General features: G+C 43.8%; 1 protein-coding gene across 2 annotated transcripts in view; it reads left to right on the forward strand.

Annotated features, from left to right (window-relative positions):
* cdh4 (cadherin 4, type 1, R-cadherin (retinal)) overlaps positions 1–14,881 on the forward strand; it is a 241,205-nt gene that overhangs the window by 152,946 nt on the left and 73,378 nt on the right. For both annotated transcript variants that reach the window (XM_086291574.1, XM_086291575.1), the window contains exon 4: positions 6,029–6,255. In XM_086291574.1, coding sequence (XP_086147700.1) covers positions 6,029–6,255 — 227 coding nt within the window. The remainder of the gene's footprint in view (positions 1–6,028; positions 6,256–14,881) is intronic.

Raw genomic sequence — 14,881 nt, forward strand, 5'->3', positions numbered from 1 at the left:
ACAGGCACAAATACAGGTTGACAGCACCTGCTCTTCCCACGCACGCACTTTCACACCTTTGCGGGACACAGTCAACGACACCCATACCCATTTATGCATCAGCGGTAATAATCGTATATGCAAAGAGCTCATGTCGCACACTCCCACTCCGATGTCCCTCTTCTCTCTCACTCTGTCTCTTTATCTCTCTCACGCTGGCTCCCTTTCACGCATAAGCACACACCGCGACACACACACTTGAGTCGCTGTGGTTTCTTTTTGTGAGAGCGAGCTGTCAGAGGGAACTGTGTGGGCTTTTGTTAAAACAGAGAACTGCAGAGGCAGACAAATTCATTTCCAACTGCGGCAGGAAAAAAAAAAAACGAAGCCTTTTCAGGAAAGTCACATTGTACCTGCAGTGTTTTAAAAACAGCAGCATGTAAATTGAATTAGTTATAAGCATTCCTGTGGGGGCACGGTGGGCTGGATTTCAAAAAGAGTTTCGAGGGTTGTGTTGTACTGCATGGGGCGCCTCAGGTTTTTGAGTACAGATGTACAAGATGCTTCACTTTAGGGATAAATCACCACATCAGAAAATATATTTTGCATCTTTACTTGCCAATCATGTCGGTTCCGCTGCAGATACTTTACCGCCCACTGAACGATGTAAACTTTTCTCATTCCCTGAATCTTGTAGGTGGAAAGAATATTACAACTCGGATTTTTCTCTAGTAACTTACTCTGGATGGATATAATTTAGCTTTTAGGTAAATACCTTAGTAGTTCAGTCTTTCTCTTTTGCGTATATATATATATATATATATATATATTTAACCTGTGCTGGAGGATTACATGCACCTCTGTGGGTTGTTTCAATAAAAGTTTCCCTATGAGAACAATTAAAATTGCTCAGCAGTCAAGCCGAAAACAAGGCTATTTCTCTTAGGTGCTGAGAGCTGACCTTTTAGGGATGAAGTGTGTTTTTCTTTTCCTTCTGAGGCCATTGGTATCAGCAGTGGATTCTTATGTGGAATTTAACGGCATAATCTCTTAGCTGGCAGTTTAAGCCTCTTGAATTTCATTTCACGGAGGCGCATCAAACGCGGTTTATCATTAAAAGTGTAATTAGTTTATTGCAAGTGTCTCTGCTTTATCAGCGTACTTGAAAACAAATGCTCAGCGATCTTAGCATTTATACCTTTTGCTTAGCTGGCAATTAAAAAAAAATCAAGTTATCACTTCAAATGAAGTTTTGCACTTTTGCCAAAATTAAAAGTCACGAAATTCAGCTCATAAACGCATGGCCTATTTAATCACTCACAGCGAGCACATGCAATTTAAGCTACATAGGCCTCCGTCTTCTTCTGTTTCTTTGACCTGAAATTATTATTTGTTGGCATGCTTTTCAACTCCGTACATACAGTATGTTCCGTGTTTTTACCAGTGTTCGTTTACTCATCAGTGGGCTCTGTGCTCCTGTCTATCACAGCCTCAGCCTGGCAAAAATACTGTTATTTGCAAATTGAGTGGGTGGCGTTGATTTTCCTGTTGGCTTGAGGAAAACAGTGGGGTACCAGAGGGAGTGTTTACTTAGCACTCTGCCATGACTGTGATGAACAGCACCTTAACAAAAGCAGAACCATATGCTCAGTCTGGGCCTGTTTACTAGCTTTACACACAGCAGACCAAACTGTCAAGTAGGTCTCAGGTGACACAGATGAGATTTTCTTTAGGGTAAAAGTGTAAGTGTGTACATTGGGGTATTTTACAGTATGTTGCAGTCAGGCCCATCTATTAAGCACGATGCATTTGTTGCCAGTGGCCTATTTTTTTGATGCTCTTGCAAATCTGTATTTATTACAAGCACAGCACAGATCAAATCAGGAGCAAACGCTGTGCATATGGGCTGAGGCGTGCAGATTAAAAGCAACAGTGATAGACAATAGAATAATAAAGGTTCTTCCATAAAGGCACGTCTATAAAAGACTCTAGAAAAGGATCATTAAAGTCATAATTACTTCTAAACCCAACTATGAAGTTTGTAAATGCTTAATTCACACTGACGCGACCTTTATTGTGATTTATTTATTTATTTTGCACCTCCTTTTAGCTCTGTTGTTTCTTTCCCCATTCTCTCAGCTCACTTTAACAATGGTAATAACTGTCCCACCACGGTGCCCATTTTTATGTCTGGCTGGGATATTGGCACAGACTGGCTGTCCCTCGTTGCGTCGGGGGAGAAAGTACCTCAGTCTGCGGGGAATACAAGAAGGGAGTGGAGAATGGATGAAGAGTGAGAGGAGGTTCAGCGAAGAGGAAATAAGAACAATGAGAAAAGGCGAATGAGGAGCTGTGACACTGGACTGCAGGGGAGCGCAGGAGGGAGGAGACGGTGACAGGATGTGAGGGGAGGCATTCACGGTCGACAGGTGAACACGGTGTAGGCGGTTGCATGTGGATGCGCAGAGTGACCTGCCATCCGCATTATGCGCATGTAATGTTTCCATACAAGAGTTGGATTGGACTCCTCTGCGGGATTGCGGTAGAGCTACAAGCAGGAAGAGACAAAGAGCATAAGTGCGTGTGTGTGTGTGTGTGTGTGTGTGTGTGTGTGTGAGTGAGTGTTTGAGTGGAGGACTCAGCGGTCGGTGGTCACGGCTGCTTGCCTGCTCTGTTTTACCCATTTCTGTGCTGCACCCGCTCTGTTGGACAGCATGTTCTCTGCCATGCGAGTCTAGAGAAAAGCAGCTGAGCACAATGACACCAACTTCAGCAGCCTGCCAAACATCTCTGTGGATGCCCTAAAAATATACGGGAGGCACAATTTGTGCACATGCACTCAGAGAAGCTTACATGGGGATGCACGGCGTAACGTTTTCACACAGAAAGCCAACAGAAAAAGAAAAGAAAAGCGAACGCACTGTACAGATGGCAAACATACACAACCTTGGGCTTGTGGTTATCACACCCTGATGTAGAGGGAAGCAAGGCAAAGTACAAGGCCACATGCTTTCATATACACAGAGAGAAAAAAAGGGCAATTGACGCAACAGATCTTTGATTCAGAGGGTTGTTGCTGTAACCAGCAAGGCACAAAAATTGTCCCTTTCCTGCAGTTTTCTTTTGCTCGCTGATTTGCAGCTCCTGTGTTGGGGCTGTTTGAAGCGGCGCTACCAGATGTCCAACAGAGTCTAACAGAGTGCATTAGCCAAAACCCATCAGTGTCATTGCCCATTTGGTCAGAGGGCCCGGTGGCGCCAGTGTCCGGCAGCCTCGCCTCTGTCAGTGCGCCCCAGGGTGGCTGTGGCTACATTGTAGCTTGCCATCACCAGTGTGTGAATGTGTGTGTGAATGGGTGGATGACAGGTTGTGTAAAGCGCTTTGGGGTCCTTAGGGACTAGAAAAGCGCTATATAAATACAGGCCATTTACCATTTACCATTTGTGTTGTGCATTATTATAGTCGTCTCCTCTATCTCCTCCACTCAACCCCGGTGCTCCACATAAGCTGATCTAAAATCAGCATTGATTGTGTCTGCTGTAAATATGTAGGTTTTCTTTAATTAATAGTGTTTCAGGGTCATCAAACTAAGAAAACAGCCTCGAGCCTCTTTTACATTTATTTGTCTGGAGTCCAATTTTTCATACAAAGGGATGCTGCTGTTTTCCGAGCGTAAAATGACAAAGTAAATTACATGCAACATTAACTCTTTTTGTCTTAAAAACTAACGATTTCTTTTAGGAGCTGTGAAAACTGCTCCGACTGGGGGTTTATTTTCTTTATTTTGCTAAATATCTCCATCTTCCTTTTTCTAGCATGCTACAGTATCTTCCTCTCCCCCTTCTGCTTTTATGATACAATCTCTCTCACTCAGCCACACATACACACACACTGAGTTTCACTATCACTATCTAGTTGCAGCGTTGTCTCTTTGCTGCCGCTTTCATCTCTATTTTAACAGCGTGGCAGATCAGATCCCACCACCTGATTTGAATGTGCTTTGTGAACAGGAATTTTAATGAATAGAAAACCGTTTATGAATATCTCCACACTTAGTAGATGTGTCAGGAATCAGGGTCATAGTTCCAGCCCCAAGCGGGTACACAGCGTTGAATGGCAAACTGAGAGCTGGCCCGATGCCCCCGAAAAAGAATCAAAGATACAGCTCTAATAGTGTTCCACAATGGCAGTGCCTCACAGACCACATGTGTGTTCCCATGCCAACTGGCACCACCACAGCAGCATAAAAGGCAGCAGATTCAGGCAGACCCTTAGAGACCTCAGCGGTTTTATTGCATTAACATCAAAATTAATATATGCACCAGCTGAGGACATACATTCTCACACTAGCTGCACTTTGAACTTACTCCTACGTGCACGCACACACAGGAGCGCACGCATGCACGCACGCGCGCAAATTCATAAGCGGTGCCTTGCGCTGCTCGCGTCTTTAGGCCTCTCTCTTCTCCAGCTGCACCACAAGAGACCTGTCTAAGTGACAACAATTAGCCTGCTCAGTTCAAGCTAATTGAAGTCATTTACATAATACATGTCTGCCATCACAATTCATCTGTGCACAATTCAAGCAGGTCTGTGTCATATTGTCACAACCTGATGTTAAATATCCCCTGCATTGATAAATGATCCCTAAAGCGAGGCAATCATTTCGAACAAAGCTTATCAGTCACATAAGAACGTTCTCTACTGGTGTGTGTGTGTGTGTGTGTGTGTGTGTGTGTGTGTGTGTGTGTGTGTGTGTGTGTGTGTGTGTTTAATGAAAATATGGATTGCATTTGCCAACATAGACAGATGCACACATTGTCAAAACTGTGTTTACCGTCCGTCCCATTACGCGTGCAATTACTCAGAGGTTTAAAACAAGCGGCCTCATTTGTGTGATGCTAAGCTGCAGTGGCTCAGTAGATCTCATGCTTTATTAGCCTGTTGTTTGGGAGCTGCTTTTGACAGGATGCTGGGTGATAAATTAAATAGATGGCTTGATAAAAAGCTTGCTGTGCAGAATTCTTCATGCTGGATTTTTGAGAAATCGCACTGCCACTGCTCATAACAGATGATCTGTTCCCTGGGTGATTTATGAAATCAATTTGTCTTGTTATCAACAGCCAGAGTTTTGCTGATAACATCATAGCACATGCATTTCAACTCGGGGGTAAAGAGAGACAAAGGATGGCGTGTGTGTGTGTGTGTGTGTGTGTGTGTGTGTGTGTGTGTATATAAAGTAATAGACATGTTGAAAATAATAATCAGTCATTCTCACTTTTGGTGTCATTGCATCATGCTGTGAATCAAGTGGAATTGGTGCCTTGAGTGTTAATTGAATTTGGCAATGGAATGAAAGGATTTTCCAAACTGTTATGTCTGTTGGTTTCTCTTTGTGTTTTGTGTAGTATAATGGCATATTCATGTCAGCTGTCACTGGAGAATCCGCACATGCACTCAGCAACCCAGTAGCATCTCTTCTCTGTGTCTCCATCTGATCTGCGCCAAGCATTTACATATGTAAACACCCCAACATCCCATCCAGCCTCCCATAATGCACATTGGTACATTACTCTGAATGCAGGGATAGTAGCTTGTGCGTGTGCATGCAAACATAAGCTCCCTTTCTTTTGTCTCAGTGAAGCAGAACCCACCAAATGTCATTAAAGAGCCTTGCTCCACGTGAGCATTTCACTCAGTCTAGTCAGCTTAATGTATCTCGACCTCATCCTCCCGTTTCCCCCTGTAGAAGCAGAGGGAAATGCTATTTTGACATTGCGTAGTTTGGAAAAAGAATATGAAGAAGAATTAGGCTCCCCTCTTCCCCATGTGTTCCAGTTCAGGAGCAGATAAGCAGTTTGTTTTGCCGAAGATGTCAAAGCAGGGAATCAGAAGTGACAGCAGGAGGGATATTTCAAGATACGTCTTGATGGGTGCCGGTTAATCTTTAGCCTGCCAGATGTGTCAAGGATTGGCAAACACTTTTTTTTGGAGTAAATCTCACTGTGCTGCTTGCTAATTCTGCACCTCTTTTGCCTTTCCTCCGCAGTAAAGTTTGAGGACTGCCAGCGCAACAGAGAGGTCGGCTTCGTCAGCAGCGACCCCAACTTTAGCGTGCGGCCCGATGGGACTGTGTATGCCGAGCAGGAGGTGGGCAACCTGTCAGAGCCTGTCCAGTTCATGGTAACAGCCCGGGGGCTCCATGACCCACACATCTGGGAGACCACTGTTAAACTGGCCCTGGCTGGACATCCGCATCCTTCGCCATTCACAAAGGTAATAAGAATCTGCAAAGACAAATACAGGGTCATAACCTTCTATTACACTGGCTAATGAAGTGGGTTATTATCACAAGATTGACTATTGACAAAAACAAAAGAGAACGAAACAGGACAAAACAAAGGTGAAAGGTGTTGGGCTTGAGTAAACTTTTATATTTGGATGGCCCGTTTTACTCTGCTGTATTCAGTTAGCAATGGGTACTTGCTGCACCTGTAAGCTGTGAAAACTAAATCTGTCAGTTGCCTTAATGGGTGTCTTTTGGCCAGTGATTATTTTTAGCAGTTATTACTTGCAAAGAACAACATAGCAACATTTCTTTCTTTCCTTCTTTCTTGTCTATCTCTTGCACCTCTAGAGGCACAAAAAAGGCCATGGACAAAGATGTCATTTTTGCAATTTTGCCTCTCTATATAACTACATTGGGTTTCAAATCAAACAGTGATTGAAGTGAAGACCTTCAGCTTTAATTCAAGGGGTATTACAAGAATTTTGCATTAATTGTTCAAAAGTTACAGTCATTTTTGTACATAGTTCCCTAGCGACAGAGGCTCAAGATTAATTGGACAAGCTACCATAATTGTAACTATAAGGATTGTTTTTAAGTCTCGAACCAACGGACACCACTACACTGTGTTTCCTCCCTGGAGATGCACTGCTAGACTTTTACTGCAGCCACCTTCACTTACTTGTTTGTGGGTCTCTGCATTTAGTTTTGTATTTAGAGACTGAAAAGCTCCTTGGGTTGACATGAGATCACGGATCAAGAATATCCGATGTCTTTGCCTTGCAAAGCTCAGGTTGTGTTACCTTTGCAGTGTGCTTTGGGTCATTATCCATTTGGACTATGAAGTGCTGAACAGTTTGCAGCATTTGGGTGAACATTAGCAGAGAGTACAGTCCTGTACACTTTACAGTTTATCCTGCTACTTCTATCAACAGCCACATCATCAGTGTTTATCATGTTTGATAAGTAATGCAGTACACTTTGGATCACGACCTGTTTCTCTCATCATTCTGATACAAGTTAAACTTCATTTCATTTGTGCACAGACCTTTCTTTTTTTGCAGAACTGAGAGACTCACTTGGGGGTTTCTATCAAAGTCTACAAATCATATACCTGCTTCCTCAAGGGTGTTTTTGACTCAATAAAAGGCTATGAAGTTCTTTTTCTTGACCACAAAAATAATTCTGCGATCATCCACTTCAGCTGCCTTCTGTTGTCTTTGAGGCCCTTTTAAATACACCAGGTTTGGAAACTCTCGAATAGGTTTATTTTATTTTGGGGTTTTATATCAGCCTAATGATGAGCTTCCTACATAAATCACCACAAAAAGCTATAAAATACAAATTTGGCTCTTTGCGGCAACTTCAGATATTATGTCTGCTTCATTTGCCATGAAATAATAAGGGAGCAGGACCCATCTGGCCATGAAACTGCTTAATCAGTCAATTGTACAATTAATTTAGAGCCTCTGAAAAGGGAGGATTGTGCATAAAAATGGCTGTAATTCAGAAACAGGTCATGCAACAAAAATGTTGTTAAACCCCTCGAGTTAACGCTGAAAGTCTGCACTTTAATCCCAAAATGATTGTTTGATTTAAACCCCATTGTGGGGATGTTCAGGGGCACAACTGCAAGAATTGTGTCATTGTCCAACAAATAATGTATTTTATTGACTTAATAGCTCTGCATGTAGAGTGCTTGTGAAGAAAGTAGGTTATAAAAAAAACAAATCGTGGAAGTATGCGTGCAACAGATGTTCAATAAACATTTCATGTAACATGTTCTGCTGCTCGTCTAATTTCAAGATTGGAGCAACAGACTTGTGAAAATTAACATGGTTGGTTCAGTCTAATCAGCCAATAAACCGTGATTACAGATCTTTGCTTTAGTTTTCAGCTTTAATGGCTTACAAATGTTGAGAGCTAAACCTCATTATATTTAATAAAAAATATTCTGAAAGGATTTAGATTTCATAAGCTGATTTGAATCTGGAGTTGGTCTCAATAAAATGCAATCAGCCTGCAATCCAATTTTTTTATTTGTTTATTTTTTGCTCAGATATGCTTTTTTTTCATTAGATTTTTTTTCCATTTGACTTTTATTTCAAAGTATCTCTGTGATAAAGGTTTCTATCCTTTGGTTAAGCTGAGGGTGAAAAGCAAGATCTTGTGTTTCCAGCTGTCTCTAATGTAAGATTTTAATCACAGTTTATGCACAGCAGTAAAGATGTAGTGCTTCGCTGTACGTGACAAGTAGACACATGGCCCTATTTGCTAACAAAGACTGTAAAGCTAGACGGGGCAAATGTATGGCCGCTGTTACCGGCTTCCACTGCTAGGCTGCACTTTGTTGAGCGACGAACCCATTATCGTTTTTCCTGCACTACTTGTTGAATGCCACTGGGCTTAATGTTCAGTCATGTTTCTAATCATGACAAAAAGCCCAAAGACTCATGTTGCTAAAGCAATTCCAGAGTGGGGATTAAAATTCTGCCCACTCCTGGCAGTGCAATAATGGAGACTGGGAAATAATTGACATTGATTGAGTTAATGTTCCACTCTGGTGGAGTCTGCGAAGACCAGGTGATGTAGTTTGAGCGTATAATTATGTTCTTTGCAACGAGGAGCTGGAGAAGGATTCAATAATTGAACAAAAAAATAAATAAATGTGTTTTCTCTAATCACATGGAAATTTGAAAATCAGTACAGTGTGCATTCTTCGCTGCAGCCGTGTTTACATGTGTTCCTGTCACTTGCTCCTCACTTGATATAAATTGGGTGGAACAGTGCAACAGTAAAATTTAATTCCAGTCTCCTGAGTGGGAAATTGCTCCTGGGCCCTGAGGAGAAATTAAAGTAAATAATTGTTTCATCAATAGCATAGTCTTGGAAAATGTATTTGTTAAAATAGGGTGTGTACAATAGGGTAACTTTGAATAACAGACACACAGGTGAAGGGATTCCCATTTAAGGAACCAAAAATATGGAAAAGATTATGCTTCTCACTGTTTAAATTCCATGTATTCAGAGGGGGATGCTAGGGATGGGGTGAGTTGTGTACCTGATATCCCCCCATGTTGGTGTTGTTCCAGGATCATCTTGCTGTGATGTCATAGATTTGCTAGTATCAAGTTAGGTTTCCCATTAACCAAATTTAGGTTACTCGTGTTGGTTTGCTAGTGATAGTTTTTATGAGCATTAGCTAACTTCTTGGCTAATGCTAACTGAATTCTCAGACAACTTCACTGGTCAGTTGCGATGTTGATCCTGGACCAACATTGTTATTATGATGATGTAGATATGTATTCATTTTTTTACATTTGTGAAAATGCTTAAGAAACACTCAAATATTTGTATTTTCTGACAATTATTTTGTGGTTCAGGCTTTAAAGGGTTAAAGGGAGCAGCCAGAAAAAGAAGAATATGAAGAAGAAATGATATATTTTCAGTACTTGTCACACGCGTCATACTTGTTTGTCCTCGCTGACATCTACTATTTATGACTAGTAGGTATCAGAAAGGACTCATCTGGGTTTTAGTGTTAGCTGTCACACAGACAGAAGGTAGAGAATTCGCCCAGGTAACTGACAGAGTTTGATTTGAAAGTGGCCTCCTGTGATGTTACACAACCCCGCAGATGCTCTGACTGCAGGCGAGGTCATGCTGTCCAGTCTCACTCCTTTAAGCAAAAACTTGCTCGAGCAAACTAGTGCAGAAACACTCAGAACTTAAGTGAGAGACAAAATAATGACATTATTGTTACCCGAAGCAGTTTCACAGAAATTTATGCAACAAGACTGAGAGCCCATAGGCACTCTAGTTTTTAGTTTTATTCTGAGTTTAGGCATGAGCGAGATGGCTCTATTAGTCCCAAGTTGTCACACATGGATACTCGTAAAGCATCCTTTGGCATTATGTTTAAACACAATGGGTGAGCATCACTTTTCAGTCTGCAGGGTGAGTAAAACAACATATTGTAATGCAAATCAATCTTTTCCTAAACCTAAACAGTTTGTTTAGGTTTAGGTTTGTTTGTTGTTTCTATTGGTATACAATGTACTCACAATTCGAAGTTTTTAACTCCGGATCCGAGCTGGCCGAGTGAGATCTCGAGGGAGAACAAAGGGAAGCGGCGGCGGCCTAGAGGGAAGCGAGCCGGCGTCAGGAACAGGCTGAGAGCTCGTGCACACCGCACACCTCTGCCTAGCATCCTACTCGCCAACGTCCAGTCACTGGAGAACAAGCTTGACGACCTCAGGGCCAGGATAAAGTTCCAGAGAGACATTCGGGACTGCAATCTCCTCTGCTTCACCGAGACATGGCTGAACCCAGCGGTGCCGGACCACGCCATCCAGCCGGCCGAGTTCTTCTCGGTTCACCGCATGGACAGGACACGGGACTCGGGGAAGTCAAGGGGAGGCGGCGTGTGTTTAATGGTGAACAACAACTGGTGCAACAGTGCGAACGTTGTTCCTCTCACACGCTCCTGCACACCAAATCTGGAACTACTGTCCATCATGTGTCGTCCTTTTTATCTACCTCGGGAATTTACATCGGTCATTGTAAGTGCCGTTTATATTCCACCACAAGCGGACACGGTCACCGCCTTATGCGAGCTGCATGAGGCACTCACACAGCACCAGACACAACACCGGGACGCTGCGCTTATTGTGACGGGGGACTTTAATAGCGCCAATCTCAAACGCGCAGCGCCGAACTTTTATCAACACATCACCTGCCCCACCAGGGGTGAAAGGACACTGGACCACTGCTACACTACGGTCAAGGACGGCTACAAGGCACAATCCCGCCCTCCGTTTGGCAAATCTGATCACGCCGCCATCTTCCTCATGCCAAAATATAAACAAAGGCTGAAACAGGAAGTTCCGGTTCAGAGGAAGGTCGCGCGCTGGACGGATCAATCGGTGGCCGCGTTACAGGACGCACTCGATGACGCAGACTGGGGCATGTTCAGAAACAGCTCCGACGATGACGTCAACGTGTTTACGGAAGCGGTTGTGGGATTCATCGGGAAACTAGCGGATGATACCGTGGAGACAAAGACTATCACAACGTTTCCCAACCAGAAGCCGTGGGTGGATAAAACCATCCGCAACGCTCTGAGATCCCGCACCGCTGCCTACAACACGGGACTCACAACGGGGGACATGGACCCGTACAAAGCCGCGTCATATAACGTGCGGAGGGCGGTGAAAGAGGCGAAGCAGCGCTACGGGAGGAAACTAGAGTCACAACTCCAACAGAGTGACTCTAGGAGCCTGTGGCGGGGACTAAGGACAATAACGGACTATAAAGCACCAACAACCGGTATGACGAACGCGGCCGTGACTCTGGCAGACGAGCTGAACACTTTCTATGCTCGCTTCGAGGCTGCAGCTAAGGTCTCCAACAATGCTAGTGTTAGCGGCGCTAACGGCTGCAGACAGGAAGATACTGCCAGCACCGGAAACGTGCTCGTCATCTCCGAGCATGAAGTAAGGAGAGCCTTCAAAAGAGTGAACACCAGGAAAGCAGCAGGACCAGACGGCATCCCAGGTCGTATCCTAAGAGACTGCGCATACCAGCTAGCTCCTGTGTTCACTGAGATATTCAACATCTCTTTATCTCAGTCGGTGATCCCCACATGCTTCAAAGAGTCCATCATTGTTCCTGTCCCGAAGAAACCCCACCCTGCTTCTCTCAATGACTATCGCCCTGTAGCCCTCACCTCAGTAGTGATGAAGTGCTTTGAACGCGTGGTCAGAGACTTCATCATTTCTTCACTACCAGACACACTGGACCCACTACAGTTTGCTTACCGTCCAAATCGTTCCACAGACGATGCCATCTCTCATCTCCTCCACACATCACTCACTCACTTGGACACTAGAAGGGGGAATTATGTTAAAATGCTCTTCATAGACTACAGCTCTGCATTTAACACCATAATTCCCTCCACACTCACCACCAAGCTGGAGCATCTGGGACTCAGCTCATCTATGTGTCAGTGGATCTCCAACTTCCTAACTGGCAGACCACAGGCAGTAAGGATGGGCGGACATGTCTCAGCCTCCACCACTCTCAGCACTGGAGCCCCCCAGGGGTGTGTTCTGAGCCCCCTGCTGTACTCTTTGTACACATATGACTGTGTGGCCACTACCAGCTCCACCACCATCATCAAGTTTGCTGACGACACCGTCGTGGTGGGCCTGATCTCTGATAACAACGAGACTGCCTACCTGAAGGAGATTAGGAATCTGGAGTACTGGTGCCAGAGGAACAACCTCCTTCTAAACGTCAGTAAGACAAAGGAGCTGATAGTGGACTTCAGCACTAAGCAGGAGAGGAACTACCAGACCCCCGTCATCAACGAGTGCCCAGTGGAGAGAGTGGACAGCTTCAAATACCTCGGAGTTCACATCACGCAGGACCTGTCATGGTCCTGTCACATCAACACCGTGGTGAAAAAGGCCCGACAGCGTCTCTACCACCTCAGACGCTTGAGAGACTTCCAACTGCCCTCCAAGGTGCTCAGGAACTTTTACTCGTGCACCATAGAGAGCATCCTGGCGGGAAACATCTTAACCTGGTTCGGGAACAGCACCATGCAGGACAGACGAGCTCTACAGAGGGTTGTGCGGTCAGCTGAGCGCACCATCCGCTCCGAGCTCCCTGACCTGCACTCAATCTACAGCAGGCGGTGCCGGACCAAGGCCAGGAAGATCGTGAAGGACCTCAGCCATCCCAACAACAGACTGTTCTCTCTGCTGAGGTCAGGAAAGCGATTCCGCTCCCTGAAGACCAACACAGAGAGACTGAGGAGGAGCTTCTTCCCGCAGGCGATACGGTCTCTCAATCACACCACCACACAGTACTGACCCACACATATGGTTCTTACACACACACTGGACTTTCTGGACATTGTTTTTTTGCACAACACTGGTCACTATATTCTTCATTTCCGGTTAATACTTGTACAGCTGCTGTTATTGTGTATATATTTATTTAGATTTAGATTTCTTCATACATTCTTATATAGTTCTATATTGTGTATTTTGTTGTACAGTTATTTTATTTTCAACTTTAATTTATATATTTTATCTTATTCCTTCCCAGTTAAATTTACCCTTCATTCTAATTTGTGTTGTACAGTTATTTCATTTTTAACCTTAATTTATATTTTATTCCTTCTTAGTTAAATTTACCCTTTTTAATTTTTCATATTTATTTCCTATCTTATTCATAGCCTTTTCCTTTTTTGTTCTCTTTAGGTCACGAGCAGTTGTCCAAGCATTTCACTACATATCGTACTGTGTATGACTGTGTACGTGACAAATAAAATTTGAATTTGAATTTGAACAGCAAGTGAAGCTACAAAGCAAAACCAAACAAGTCTTTCTATTGTGAGAAATTGCAGTTTTTCTAACTCTTTTCCCCATAAAGGTGACATCTGACGACCGCCCCTGTGCCCTAACAATGGGTTTTGACACCTCAGTATATATTGATTTGATGACCATTTGAATAGTTTCCAGGTTTTTCCAAGGGTAGCTCTACTAAGCTGGATAGACAGAGATTACCCTCACAAAGTTCTGACGCACACCCACTCTTTTTGTTCTGGAAGCAGGCCTGATATATGACAGAAACCGCTGAGTTCAGAAAAGAGATACAAGGTTTATTTCTAGTAGGCGTCCATGAGGGAAAGAGTTAAAGGAGGGCTGTTATTTCAAGGCACAAAGGCCAAAATGTTTAGCGGCTCCAGTGTCACCTGACAGAGCAGCAGAACCCACTCGCTGACATGTTCACAGAGACAATGATTTCATTTAATAATTTAAATTACCTTTTTAAGATTGCCAGGTAAGTTCACTACCATGTACAATTTCACACTAATCACAGTGCAGTGCAGTATATTTAGCCTCTGCATCTCTGCATAATAAACGGTGGCAACAATAGCAAAGAATATAAAGAGCTCGAGATATCCTCGTTTATCCCAATGGCGATTAAAAGACACACACCTCAAACACCAGCTCGTTTTGTTTTGAGAGGTGCACTGGTGTAACAAATCGTGCTCTTGGTTCATCTGCACTCGGATGATCTGGCTTCATCGCTGAATATACTTTGGCTTTCTTCTCCTGCTGTGCTCTCTTTGTTGTATAGCACCAGCGAGAGTGCGCTGATTTGCTTTTAATAACCACCTTAGTATCTCTGTTCTGTTTCAGAGGCAGAAATTATCCTACCAGGAATGTGCTCCACCCGTTAGTTGTAGCATTTAATTTTCCCAGTGTACAATACCGGAGCAATTGAAGTATAGAGCATCTTTGGCCTGAAAGCCCTTTCCGCTGTGTTTATGTACTCAAGCTATCGCACCACACACAGGTAGGGCCTCTCGTTGAGTGCTCTCCAACTCATACTGATTTCATGGCACGTTGGTTTGCCTTCTCCACCAGCTTAGAGCCCATCAGTTATGCACCACTGGATTTGGAGTCCACCGGTTGCCGGAACAGGTTTTAGTGCTTATTTGATTTGCATTTTAACCACACTCTCCTCAGAAAGCCTCACCTGTTCAAGGTAGATTACAGCGAATGCCGAGAGCAGGTTGGAACGTAGGACCCTGGGGTC

This window comes from Aulonocara sp. 'chitande type north' Nkhata Bay, linkage group LG5 (genome assembly GCF_057382095.1).
Source record: "Aulonocara sp. 'chitande type north' Nkhata Bay isolate Kocher_YH1m ecotype deep benthic linkage group LG5, A_spYH_male_GT1.1, whole genome shotgun sequence".
Lineage (NCBI taxonomy): Eukaryota > Metazoa > Chordata > Actinopteri > Cichliformes > Cichlidae > Aulonocara > Aulonocara sp. 'chitande type north' Nkhata Bay.